Genomic DNA, 14762 nt, shown 5'->3' on the forward strand with positions numbered 1-14762 from the left:
CTGTAAAAAAAAAAAAACACAAACATCTTATTCATCATCTCGTGACTGATTTTTCCCAGGCAGAAAGTCTCTACTACTCAGTTCTTCTATTCCAACTCAAAAAAAAAAAAGTGAAGAAATTCATTAACTCTTAATGAGTAATGAAAGATCAGTAATGAAAATTTAAAAAGTGATATCTTCTAAATATAAAATAGCTTTTTAAGTGTTGTCAATGGAGAGGATCACAGATACAGTGAAGAACCATTCTTGGTCATTCAGACCAAGACCAAATAGAAAGTTTTTAGGTTCACAAATTACCACATCAGTACTAGATGAGAAAGAAATAAAGTTCTAGCTGATCTAAGTCACTGTTAAATAGTGTCTTTGCCCCAGGAGACAAACTGTTACTCCAACCAATGTTAATTAAGTCTGATTAAACTGAAAACAAAAACAAAACTGAAAAAAAATAAACTGAAAAAAAAATCTTCACTTTTTTCATCTGTAAAAGTGAAGATTATGCCCCCTGAACATGGCAATCTAACCAAGATATTACAATTCAGTAGGTTGGTCTTCCCCCTGGAAATTTCTCTATCATTATTTATAAATGCAAGAAAAACTTACAAATGCACTGTCAATAACATTAGAGAATCTCCCAGAATCCACAATCAAACTAAAATTAGGTAATGAGATATAACATTATATGAACATCATTAAATCCCTCACTATGCTTTTAAAATAGGCTCCTTGGGCCCTTTCTGGTGGTGTAGTAGGGTAAAGCACAGCACTATGAAGCTGTCCACAGCCACAAGTTCTATCCCTGGGGAGGTGACCCACATGGCACAGCAAACCTCTCTTGACCTACCCTCTGCTCCCCTCAGCAGTGTATTTTAATCAATCTCCCTGTTCTGCTCCATGCTCTGTCTCAGATGAATCCTCTCACCCACCATGCCTCTGGCCTGCACCCCAGTTCTTATAGGCATAAATAAATAAATCTTTAAAAAATAAAATGAAATGGGCTCCTCATTTGCAATCCTACTCATGGCTGCGACACCACAATTCTCCTGCATTCCACAGGCTTGAACTGTCAAGTGGTCTTTGATTCTTTCCTTATCCCTTATAATAAGCAGTGGCTGTATTGTTAGAACCATGTTTGGCTGCAAGTAAGATGAACCCAGCAAAAGAATTTTTGCTAAATTGGAATTTCAAAACCAGAAGACAGCAGTAGGCAGTCTAGAACTGGTAGAGCATCCAGCTTGGGTAGGGAAGAGTCAAGGAGTGGAACTATGTGGGTGAAGGTTCTGGAGTAGAAGGGAGTATGACACATTCTGGAAGACTGAGAGCAAGAGAAGGTGATGGGAGAAGGAGCTAGAGAGGGAAAGGAGGACAGGATCTGGCAGTTTCTCCAGAAGGTGCCAACTTTATTCGAAAAGGAACCAGAAGTCACATACCTGTATTTTGAAAGTATTGCAATAACTTTCTTTGTGGAAAATACCTGAGATACCTGGACAGGTACAAGAAAATCAGTAGGAGACAGCAGAGTATTCCAGAGAACAATGGAGGTAACTTGCCCCAGAGTAGATCCAGAAAGTGCAAAGAAGGCGGCTGTTCAAGAGAATTGTGTGGGTGTTTGTGTTGTGGGCTGTACTGTATGTACCACAGAATTCATATGCTGAAGCCCTAGTGCCAGAATGTAATAGCAGAATGTGTCTGGATTTGGAGATGTGGGTCTTAAAGAAGTGATTCAGGTAAAATAAAATCACTTGGATAGCCCCTAATTCAAAACTAGTCCCCTCACAGCAAGAGGAGATTAGGACAGAGACGTGCATTGGAGACAAAGCAAAGAAAGCCATTTATGAGCCAAAGGGAGACACCTGAGGAAACCAGTCCCACCACCACCTTCAGAACTGTGAGAAAATAAATGTTGGATTTTTAAGCCACCCAGTCAGTGGTAATGTTTTATGGCAGCAAAAAAATTTAATGCACTATAGAGAAAAAAAAGTTTAAAGTGAAGAATAACACCTTTGAAAAATAAAAATATGATAGATTTATTTTAGTTGGAGTTAGGGTGATGGATAATAATAAAATTCAAACAAAAGAGCATTTCTCCAGTACTTCCAGTGATGGCTTCTACAATAAGTCTATATTGCCCCTAAAATGAAGAACAAGATATACAAGTAATGTAAAATGGTGAATGCTTCTCTTTTATTAGATTTTTAAAGAATTTTAGTAGGAGGAAGCCATTTAAATTGAATTGGTTATCACTTTCTCAGTTTTCTAATGAGATGAAATTTTGTATGTCTTTGAATTTACAATGTAAAATCAATTTAATTCCACTTGATGATTTTTAATAATTTTTGAAACTAACCAATGACATCATATGTAATAATAAATAAAGAATACCATTATTAGGATTTATTTTAAAGTAGTAACCAAAAATAAAACAAAGTTTCATTCTTAAGTATCTAAAACAAATATCGTAAAATGCATTTTACGGAGGCAGTTGCTGAGTTACACACAGTGGTCATATATAGCTTTCATTCACTTAATATGCTAATAATGAATATTACCTTTCACCAGGATGTTAAGAGAGGGAGATGAAGTGGAAAAGAGCTTTGTTTTCTGTAATTTTTCCATATTTCTAAATTCTACAGAAATATGAAATTGTGAAATACCCAAAGGCAAACAAAAGTTTAAAAAATTGTGAACGTCTTCATCTTGAGTCAATATTTTAGAAACTGTGTTGCTAATTTCAAATATTAACAGATGTGTTAAGGCAAAAGGTTAAAAATATACAAAATGACTCTGGAGCAATACCTTAGAAAATAGTAGTCTCTTGAAGGAGTAGGATATTGTTGTATTCACAGTCTCTGCCAACGAAATACAAAATTAAAAAGCATTATTGGTCACAATTAGATTATTTTTTGTAGCATTGAATTCACCATTTTACTTTCATTACTAGAAGTTCCAAGCAAAATTATAGAGACATAATGAATCTTTTATGCTGGCTGTGACTCTCCAGTGGCCTCTGCCAAGACTTTCTTTGCACCAGTCTACATCTCATTCCCTAGGGGGGGTGTAAATTGGTAAAGTCCACTTTTTTTAAATAAAAATACCCAGTATTAACACAAAAAGGATTAGACAGTTATCTATATATACATTGCTGGCACAATTGGTACAACCCATAAGGAAAGCAATTCGCAAATAAAACCACAAATTCAGACCACTTGACTGAGAAATCTTCCTGCTAATTACAAGTAACTCCTTTCAAACATGAAAACATTCAAATCTAAAATATGACAAAATTTATATGAAGAAATATATTCATTATAATACCATTATTATTAAAAATATCAGAATGGAACTAGATGTCCAGAGAATGGTTAAGTAAACCAAGGCACATCTTCAAAGGAAGCCGTTTCATTGGGTAATATTTATACTCTGATTTTTGAATCACATGAATTATTTAGTCACCCCATTTAAATAAACTAATTTTTATATATAATTACAATTGTAATAGAGTATACTTACTGGTACATAAACAATATGCATAGATTTAAAAAAGAAAAAACTACAAAAAGCCTTTAGAAATATGTTTCTGTAACTTTTTTCTTTTTTATACTTTCTAATTTTTGGTAATTTTATAGCATGATATTTACAATCTTGAAACTATTTAAAATACTGGTTTACAAATATTCAGGAAAAATACATGGTATTGTAATAAATTATCTTTAAGATCTTAAACTCTGAAGTTTTATGATTCTGTGAATAATTACAAGGTAGAAAAAAGTAAGGGAGACATTGAAGAATCCAATGTAACTGCATTAAAAATAAAAATCTGGCCCTCCCTGGTGGCGCAGCGGGTTAAAGCACAGCACTGAGAATCTAAAGCCGCTTCCGCATGAGTTCGATCCCCGCCTGCCCCCTGCCCCAGAGGTGACCACATGGCATGGCAGACCTCTCCTGACCCTCCTGCTGCTCCCCTCAGCAGTGTACTTCGTCAATCTGCCTGTTCTGCTCCCCACTCTGTCTCTGGTGAATCCTCTCACCCTCCGCGTCTCTGGCCTGTACCCCAGTTCTGTATGCACAAATAAATAAATCAAAAAAAAAAAAGTAAATATTTAAAAAAAAAAATCTAGTGAACTTCTATAAAATATCAAATGTAATTAGAAAAAGATCCATAAGCAAGTTAAAAATACATTATTGAAGAAGGCAAATATTTTAATATCCTGCAAACACACTTAAATAAAATTCATCTTAGTAATAATAATAAACTTGTTTAAGTTATTAATTAAAACCTTTGGATGGAGCAGCAGTGCCTCCTGCCTGCTTGTACCTATGCTGGTGTCCTTTACTTTCCTGTCCCTTTTCTAATAAACCTGTTTAAAATAAATAAGTAAATTTTGGGTGGAAATGAACAATTATTTTCAAAAAAGGAACTTCACAGGCCCTCCCTAGTGGCACAAGGGGTTACAGTGCAGCACTAGGAAGCTACCAACAGCCACTGTACCATGAGTTCAATCCCCAGCCAAGGAGGTGACCACATGGTGCAGCAGACCTCTCCGGTTCTACCCGCTACTTTCTTCAGCAGTGTATTTCAGTCACTTTGCTTGTTCTGCTCCCCACTCTGTCTCTGGTGAATACTCTCACCACCACCCCCACACACATACCTCTGGCCTGTACCCCAGTACATATATACATATATATGCATATCTTTAAAAGAAAAAGGGACTTCATATTTCAGTGTATCTAATATTCATAAAATTCTTATAAAGAAAATATTAATTGAATGTTTACCTCCCTTTAGAGCTCTGCAAAATGAATAATCACCATCAGCTCCTTTGCAAATAACTTGTGTGCGCTCTAGAAAATTCATGGAGTTAAAAGATAACTTGAGATTGAAATATAAATTTTTTAGGTCTCCTCCTAAAAAAGAAAAAAATCACATTAGCTCTGCAAATAATAGGTTTTTAAATAGTAATAAATAACATTTATTATTTGATTAAAATGTTCCCTCTGCTGTCCCTACATTCTTTTATTTAGTCATCGCAACTACCTGTAAGGGGTATGGCGAGCCCTGTTTTTCAGAAGGGATGACTGAAGTTCTGAGAGTGCAACTAGTAAGATTGTATTAAATAGAATGTTTGACAATAGGAATTATGTATGCTATGTCTATTTTTTTAGGGGACTCTAAATTTAACCTGCTTATTTGGGGGAAAAACTATCAAATAAATATAAATTTTCCATTTTCTAGTCACAGTTCTACTAAAGTACAAAAGATGATTATCAACTCAAGACCATTTGTTTAGGAATCTGATGAAAGATTTCCTAGAGAGTAAAACAGGACCTTTCAACTAAAAATAAAATGTGTAAACTATTTCCTTATCTCCTCATTGCCAATTAATATGGGAAATTCCCCTAAATTCCACTAAATAATTCATTTTGTTCAATCATATAAGTTAATCAGTTGGCCCAACTGGAAAAGATATACAATTATTATAACCACTTCTTCACTGAAAATATTTTCCTACAAATGTCACTTATGACTCATTGTACCCATAACCAAAAGAAAACTTTCCGTTTTTAACTTGAACTTGGCTATGCTTAACAGAACTGCTAGCTCCTTCCCTAAAACACTCTCCTTCCTTTGACATTGGAGTTACCACATTCTAGTTCTCCTCAACTTCCTCCTGACAGCATCCTATCAGTCTAGCTTCTGACTCCTCTTTTCTTAGGGTTCTGTCCTTAGTTCCCTTCAATTTTCACTCTGCACACTCTCTTGCTAAAGTACCACAATAATGGGGCCCTCCCTAGTGGCGCAGCGGGTTAAAGCACTGCACTAAGAAGATTAAGCCACTTCCCTAGGAGATCGATCCCCGCCTGCCCCAGAGGAGATCCACATGGCGTGGCAGACCTCTCCTGACTCGCCCGCTGCTCCCCTCAGCCGTGTACTTCGTCGATCTGCCTGTTCTGCTCCCCACTCTGTCTCTGGTGAATCCTCTCACCCTCCGCATCTCTGGCCTGTACCCCAGCTCTGTATGAATAAATCAATCTTAAAAAAAAAAAAAAGTACCACAAAAACTATAATTCGCAATCATCATCTTTCATCTCTACTTTTTTCATGATCATCTATACATATTCAATATCTGCTCAACTGTTACTTGGTTACCTCATTCAACATATTCAAAATTGATTTCCTCATGCTCATCACCAAAATGGCTCTAGCATCCTCCCATCCCAGTAATTCTTGCTAACTTCCTTTGCCCCCCATCACTCTGTTTTCAAGACATTGCTCTGAGCCTAAAATATCACCAAACTTCCTCATATATTTCCATTTCTCTACTTCCTGGATAATGTAAGAGGATTATGAGGGATGTTTCAAACAATTGTCCCATTGCTACAGAGAGGAATTATTGCAGAGAATTCTCTCCCTCAAAAGGGGGAGATTCCAGTTTCCCTACCCTAATGAAGTATGGAGCTGAGTGGCAAGGTGGAAGCTGAAGAAGACTTGGAGAGGGGCATAGAGGAAGCACATGGAGCAGAGACATATGAAGAAGAAGGCCCGTTTGCCTCTCAGCTTTGGTTGTGTGCCAGAGAACTGGGGCACATAGAAGACACTTGAAGGAGACAGAGATGTGGGTGAGAGACCTATAGGGAGGCTAACAATGGCGGCCTGTATCTTGACTTGTATTTTGATTTTGTTATTTTCCATTCAGATTTGCTTGGCCCCTTTTCTCCCTTTCCTTTGAGTTCCCACCAGAAGCTCCGTTAGACTGTGGCAAGTTGTGGGACCTCAGTGGCCCTGCTTTGGGCCAACTCTGTTTGTCTGGGCATTTACCCATGAGGGGATGGGTGGCTTTGGGAGTTTCAGGGGGGAAAATTTAAACTATATTCTATTTCTGTTCTTTTCTCTATTGCACATTGTGTTAAAGTTCCTTTCTATTGAAAGTCTTATGCACTAGATAAGTTTTGTCTTAGTGTGGAAGATGTCAGAACCCATTTAGAACAGGTAGGAGTGGGAGTCCCAGGATACCCTTTCTTCTGCCCTGTACTACAGAATATGCCCTAAGACATTCTAGGAATAACTTTGAGATTTATAGTTCAGGTTTGTTTCTTTTACGATCAGTTTTAATGTTAATTTTGCAAGTAATTTACTAGCAAAATTAGTCTCTAAATGAGTAATTTCCACTCCCAATATATTTTTGATTTAGGTTGTACTTACACCTCAACTGAATTTAATTAGTAATAGGGCTATAAATGCTATGTTGATTTCTATGTATGTGCCCCACACTTTATACAAACATTGTTGCATCTTCTCAAAAGACTTGGGTCATAAATGCAAAGCTTTATTAAAATTATGAATGACTAACTCTTTTGTTACTGAATTAATATAATGCTATTTAAATGTCATATTTAGTGAATGATTAGGATGTTTGTGGTAGTCATAGGGTATACTACTCAAACGTTCCTTCCAATGAACCCACTGAGGAGAGGGCAGTTGGCAGACAGTGTTCAGCTTCTGCACCTTCAGATCCATATCAGTACTCACCCAAACACCAAACTCTCAGGCTGTTGCTATGATGATGGAGCACTAAACACCAGAGCCACTCTGTTTCTCTCGACATCTTTGCTCTAAGGCTCCCCACTTGGCTGAGTGTTTTCTGGATACACTTTGGTCTGATGACTTAATTCTACCAAATTCTCCCCCTTTTGTCATTTCAAAGATAAAAGACCTTCATCTCAATCTGAATCCTCGATTACTCTGACCTCTTTATTATTTACAAGATTTTCTGCCAGTAAGTCTCTCATGTCTAACTCTTGCTTGGCATCTACTTTTCAGAGAATACCAATGATACTGTATTGTATTATTTGGGCCTGGAGGATACATCCTGCTTCCTGTGTGTAAAGACAATGGGTTCTCTTAAAAATGAACTCATTCATTATGTATATAATCATTTCTGCCCCGTATCTGGAAGTAAAGCAGAACACGTACATCAGAAAACAAAACCTGAGAAAAAAGGAAGAAGTTGCAGAGCCTTGGCCAAACAAAAATTAGATTAATTCTCTGTTATTTTCTTTGTGCTACCATTAAGCCTTGCTTCTATCATTTTACTGATCATACCATATTATCTATAAATCTCTCCCTCCTGTTGCACTGAGACATTGTTGAAGGTCAAGAGAATGCCTTATCAGTAAGCTCACAGGATCTAGCACAAATTCTTGAAATATAATATGCCTTTACTGAGTATTCTCTAAAGAATAAATGAATGTAGACACAAGCTGTCAAATGCTGAACAATTAGATTAAAGAAAATTAAAACATGAGTTTGGCCCTCCTGGTGGCACAACGGGTTAGGACGCAGCACTGCAAGCTAGCCGCAGCTTCAGTGCGAGTTCGATCCTGGCCCCATCGGGAATCCACATGGCTAGCACCCACTGGCTGCTCCCCTCAGCAGTGCACTTCGTGGATCTACCTGTTTCTGCTCCCTGCTCTGTCTGTGGTGAATCTTCTTACCGCCCCTGCACCTCTGGCCTGTTCCCCAGTTCTGTATGCATAAATAAATAAAGAGGGAAAAAAAGGAAAAGAAATATAACTGATTTAAATAAATAAATAAAAGCATGAGTTTATTATCTATCATTTAACCCACTAAAACCCACCACTGACTTGTAGGTTTTCAACTAATACATTTTGTAAACTATAAGACTAAAGTCAGGAGGAAAATGTTTCTTTCAGCTTATTTATGTGAAATCACTTTGCACAGTATAAGCTCCAAATATAAGCTAGGATGTAAGTGACCATGAAAACAATAATGATAGTAGTGATTCTTACCATTGAAGTTTCCTGAAACTTTAGGGCTTACAAGCAACAAAGCTGACTGATAGAAAAAGATGAGAGTTTTACATGTTTTCATAGACACTAAAGTACAGTCCTAAGCGATCACCATCGCCCCATTTAATTTTCAGTCTCTTCCAGTCTCTTTCAGCTAGTAACAAGTAGAATCACAGAGAGGAAAAGAGACACAATTCAAACCAAACTTTAAAATTGCCTTCTACATTCCATTTGTTTTTTTTTCCTAGAAAGTTCATCTCATACATGACTCGAGTCCCAACTTTACTTATCAACTAAAGAGTTAATGATATAAAAAGAATATACCTATGACAATGTTAGAAATTTTAAGTTAATTCTATGAATACCCCCACATACCACTAAGAATTCCTTACCCATGACTGTGAGTTAGCCTAGAGATTTACATCCAATAAATCAAATACAAAAAAGGTCATGGAGAGGCACTGTTACCAGGCAGAATGAATGGCACCCCAGGGACCCCAAACCTGCCTGCTCTAAATGGGTTCTACCATCTGTTCTATAAAAACAAAACATACTCTTAGTGCATAAGAGCTTCAATGGAGAACATTAATATAATTAGTGTGCAATAGAGAAAAGAAAGAATAATTAGTTAAAATAGGCTCCAATTAAATACCCAAAGTCACCCATCCCCTCATGGGTAAATTCCCAAACAGAGTTGCCCAAAGCAGGGCCACTAAGGCCTCAAAACTTGCTACAGACTAAGGCAGCTTCTGGTGGAGACCCATAGGAAATGGCTAGAAGGGATCAGGCAAATCCAATGGAAAAGAGCAAAATCAAGATACAGGTGAAGACACAAGCTGTCATTGTTAGCCTCCCCATAGGTCTCTCGCCAACATATCTGTCTCCCTAAAGTGTCTCCCTCTATGTGCCCCAATTCGCTGGTGCAAATCCAAGGCCAAGAGGCAAGCACAGCTTCTACTTCACGTTCCTCTCCTCTCCATGTGCCTCCTTCAGTCTTCTCCTAGTCCTCCTCTTTCCTTCCTTCTTCCAGTCTCTTTCTAGCTTCTCCTCCCCATGCTCCTTCTTCAAGTAGGGCCACGAAAACTTTTCTAAGGATATTGCACTGTATAAAACTTCCTTGATGGACCCTCCCTGTCGGCACAACACGTTAAGGTGCAGCGCAAAGCTGGCGGCAGTGGCTTCTGTGGGAGTTTGATCCCCAGCCCCGGAGGTGATCCACATGGCGTGGCAGGGCTCTGTCTCGCCCGCCACTACCCTCAACAGTGTACTTCGTCAATCTGCTTCTTCTGCTTCCCATTCTGTTTCCAGTGAATCCTCTCACCACCCTTGCACCTCTGGCCTGTACCCCAGTTCTGTATGCATAAATAAATAAGTCTTAATTTAAAAACTCACATGATTAGTCTACATACACTTCTGACTTCTAGTTTATTAGCCGGGTGTGCCTATTGTTGGCTTTGATGAAGCAAGACCGTGTTATGGCTGGCCCTCCCTGGTGGCACAGCAGGTTAAGGCACAGCACTGCAAGTAAACCAAGGCTGCCGTAGTGTGAGTTCGATCCCCAGCTCCGGAGGTGATCCTCTTGGGGAGGCAGACATCTCCTGTCTCTCCCACTGCTTCCCTCAGCAGTTGATCTGCCTGTTTTGCTCCCCACTCTGGTGAATCCTCTCATGCCCCTGCACCTCTGGCCTCTAGTCTAGTTCTATATAAATAAATAAATATATCTTTTATAAAAGAAAAAAGAAAGACCTGTGTGGCAAAAAACTGTTAGCTGGTCAATAGTCACAAAGGAACTGAAAATTGTCAACAACTACACAAATTCAGAAGTAGATCTTTCCCTATATGAGCCTTCAGAAGAGAACCCCATCCTGGCCAGCAACCTGATTGCAACCTGTAGGAAACCCCAGATTACTAACACATAAAGACTGTGAGATAGGGAATGTAAACTGTGTTGTCAATAAGACTGTAGCATTTTGTTACATAGCATTAGAAAACTAATGCATGTGTATCTAGAATGCAATCATTTGTCACCAATATTTTTGAGCCCTTTTCCTTCACCTGTGAAAACAAAACTTTACACTTACTTGCAATGTAGAAAATATGTAAATATCCACGATGTCCCTTCAGTGTTAAACAGGGATGAATGTTAATCGAAATAGGGTACTTCATATTATCTAAATGAAATAAAGATAATGTCGCTCAATTATTTCCAGTACTTATAGTATTCTAATTTAATTTAAATTAGAACTTAAATTTCTAATTTAAATTTCCAAAAGATAACTTTAGCATTAAAATCATAAAATAAAAAAATTTGAGGATTGTTAAAAGTCTTCTTTCCCCAGAAGAATAACATCAGCAAGAGTGCAAAGTCCAAGGGTCCCATAGTCCTAAAACGCAATAATTCAGCATTCCCCATTTTTTTTGGATGATCTACTTCCCCCCCCCCCACCCTTTGCTCACTTCCATTCAGTCTCCTGGGTTTCTTTGCTATACCCCCAAGACATCAAGGGTGCTCCCACCTCATAGTCTTTGTGTTTGCTCTTTCCTCCATCTTTCCCCTTAGATATCTGCATGGCTCACTCTCTCTCAGCCATTTCTGGTACTTGTTAAATGTGACTTTCTCAGTGAGGCCTTTGCTGGTCTTTTTGAAAATATAATCCCCACTCTCCACTCTGTACCTTCTGGATCCTCCCTGCTTTGTTTTCTTTTATAATAGGTATCACCACCTGCTATGAGGAATATTTTACTGATGGAAACCCCATGAGGGCAAAAATTTTATATCTGTTGCTCACTAAAGTGCCTAGAACAGGCTAGACACTAAGCAAATATTTATTTAACTAAATAACACAGGTATTCCTTGAGTTTCTGGAATCTGAAAAGGTTAGGACTGAGCCTAAGTTGCAGGAGGGCTTACGTCCAGGGCTCTAGGGACTGACTTGCATATTCACATTTTCTGCCTTTTCCAAGTTGGAGTATAGAAAATCAAATCTTGAAATTGCTGTACTTTATTGATTGAATTATGTCTCTTGTAAATTCACATGCTGACATCTTCATCCCTAGCTAGCATCTCAGATTGTGACTATATTTGAAGACAACACACTTAAAGCAGTAAATTATTTAAAATAAGGCTGCTAGTTTGCACCCTAGTGCACTCTGATCTAAGTCCTTTTAAAAAGAGTTTTGAGCAGTCACCAGGGAACAAAGGTCATGTGAGAACCCAGCAAGATGACACCAGACTTATTGACCCTCGATTCTGAGGACTTCAGGCTTCCAGAACTGTGGGAAATAAATGTCTTTTGTTTAAGTCACCAATCTGTGGTGTTTTGTTATGACAGCCCTAGCAAACTAATACACTGCCCATGTCCAGAAGCTAATCAAAACAAAATAAGCCTTACGGAAAGAACTGAATCAGGGTGGTTGTTGTCACTAACAACCTCACAGTAGTTTCTAAAGAAATCAATGCTGCACACCACACACTTTCATCTCTGCAGGGATGAATTCTCTAAGGTGGGGACTAGGCAGTGGGGTGGCAACACGCAGAGCTCATTACTCCCCACTGTTGTGTATCTATGAGAACATAGAAAGAAACCCCAGGACTTCTCAGCATTAGAAAGAGATAAATCAAGTTGGCCCTCCTGGTGGCACAGAGGGTTAGGATGCAGCACTGCATGTGAGCAGCAGCCGCCTCAGTGGTAGTTTGATCCCTGCCTCGGAGGTGATCCACATGGCGAGGCAGACCTCTCCTGACCTTCCGGCTGCTCCCCTCAGCAGTGTACTTCGTCCATCTGCCTGTTCTGCCCCCCACTCTGTCTCTGGTGAAGCCTCTCACTGCCCCTGAACCTCTGGCCTGTATCCCAGTTCTGTATGCACAAATAAATAAATCTCTAAAAATAAATAAATAGATAAAGTTATTGTTGCTAAAAGATAAAAATTAAATAATGTTGTGCAGTTTGACACAAGTAGAGACGAGAGAAGTGTAGTGCAGAGAAGTTACCTTCAACAAGCGACACAAAAGGACCAAGGAGAGGGGAGAGGCCTACTGGTCTTCCTGCAAAAGGGAACTAATCTTGTGCACTGGAGAAATTTTACACATGAATTCATAGAGAATTTAGCACAACTCACAAATAAGAAAAAGGTTTTTGTTTCTCATGCCTGGCAATTACTCTAATTCTCCAGAAGTAGCTTTCTATTAGTATTTGCTGTAGTGTGTTTCACAGGACAGTCAACACCCTCTCAAAAAATAAAATTTTGTATTTGTGGATTAAATAGGCTTCTTTATTGCAGAGCTTCTCAGAATTCAAGGAACAAAGGTAACCCTTTAAAACTTCCTGATGTTGCTGCTATGTGAAGGTACCAAACCGAAACAGTGGCTGACCTTGAGGCCAGCAGGTAAAGAGGGGGGAACCAACAAAAACAGTGATACAACCAAATGATTGCAGTAAGATATGGCTGATGTTTGTTAAAAAGTACTGAAAATTATCATGTCTATGTGGCTATGTACTATAAAGTTTACCCAATAACAATCCTTATAAACTAGGCCTAAAATCACTTTCATTTTGCAAATTAAAAAGCTAAGGAAGGGTCCTCCCTGGTGGCACAGCAGGTTAAAGCACAGCTGTACCTTGATTTCTAAGAAGCTAAAGCTACTTCAGCATGAGTTCAGTCCCAGCCCCAGAGGTGATCCACATGGCACAGCAGATCTCTCCTGACCCGCCTGCTGCTCCCCTCAGCAGTGCACTTCATTGATCAGCCTGTTATGCTCCCCACTCTGTCTCTGGTGAAGCCTCTCACTGCCCCTGCCTCTCTACCCAGTTCTGTATGCACAAATAAATAAGTCTTAAAAAAAAAAAAAAAAGCTAAGGAAAAATAAAAAAATAAAATAAAATCTATATAAAAAACAAGCAAAAAATAATAGAAAACAAGAAATGAGACAAAGAAAGTGAAGGCACAGAGAGGCTAAGTAGTTTACTAAAGCTCACACAGGAAGTGACCAAACTACACTCACACACTAGCAAGAAAATGATTCCAAGGGTTCTCAAAATTCACTTTATGGTGATACTGAAATGTTTTCTAGAGCACTTGTTGTACATCTAACACTTTATTCATAGCCTAGAACAATAACCAATTCTAGGAGGCAACAATGATTCTTCTAGGCTCTCAAGAACAAGTCCATCTTGAGATACAAGTGAAATTCAGAAGCCCAATTCCTACTGAAATTGGGAAGAATCTGAAACAGGAAGCAACAAATGTACTTGGAGAGCAAGTACAACAAGCTTTAACTCATGGAGTCCATGAAAAATCAAGAAATTCACACTGAGCAGTAACCACCTATCACTTTTCCTGCCAGAAGCAGCAGCAGCTAAACCACACTATCATTTCCTGTGTCCCAGCAACAGCAGCATGAGGCTCTGTCAACCCTCTTGGTTGACTCCACCATTACCTGTTCTTGCTGTTTTACTTACCACAGTAGGAATACCAAATACTTGCATCAGAAGAATTGCAGATCCAGTGTTTCTCCCCAGGTTCAGTAAATATGGAAGAAAAAAGGGTGGAAAAAAGCATAAGTGGGAACATGATTTAATATCTCCAAAGTGTTTAAAATGCAAAGAGGATCAGTCTTCGCTTTCAGTAGGAGGAAAATGTTTAACTTAATCATCAGTCACATGATGCCTGAGTTCCTAGCCAACTGTTCCTCTTTTGTGTGTGTGTGTTCTACTTCAGCACTTCCTGAAAAGGAAGAAAGAAAAGTGATTTAGAATGCCCTCTTTGGTAACAGTTGATGCAAATGAGTGACTAGGGCTTTAAAATTAAAAAAAAAAAAAAAAAAAGGTACTTCCTACTTAGTGGTAAAACCAGTCTGTAGTTCTCCTTTAGAGTTCATGCTGTTCTCTCCTCACAAGCTCTTTAGACAATTTCTCATGGGCCAGTCTTACACAAACTGTGTTAAAGCAACAGGATCT

At 38.6% G+C, this 14762-nt stretch overlaps 1 protein-coding gene across 1 annotated transcript; it reads right to left on the reverse strand.

The window, feature by feature from the left end:
• Window positions 1–2029: 2029 nt before the first annotated feature.
• LY96 (lymphocyte antigen 96) lies at window positions 2030–14422 on the reverse strand. The gene is made up of 5 exons (XM_004679791.2): window positions 14265–14422; window positions 10887–10976; window positions 4774–4902; window positions 2794–2846; window positions 2030–2128 (listed from the first exon to the last, which is right to left on the reverse strand). The coding sequence occupies exons 1-5, from the start codon at window positions 14374–14376 to the stop codon at window positions 2030–2032; spliced, it is 483 nt and encodes a 160-aa protein (XP_004679848.1). The 5' UTR covers window positions 14377–14422.
• Window positions 14423–14762: the final 340 nt, after the last annotated feature.

This window comes from Condylura cristata, unplaced genomic scaffold (assembly GCF_000260355.1).
Source record: "Condylura cristata isolate star-nosed mole 26May11 unplaced genomic scaffold, ConCri1.0 scaffold00009, whole genome shotgun sequence".
NCBI lineage: Eukaryota > Metazoa > Chordata > Mammalia > Eulipotyphla > Talpidae > Condylura > Condylura cristata.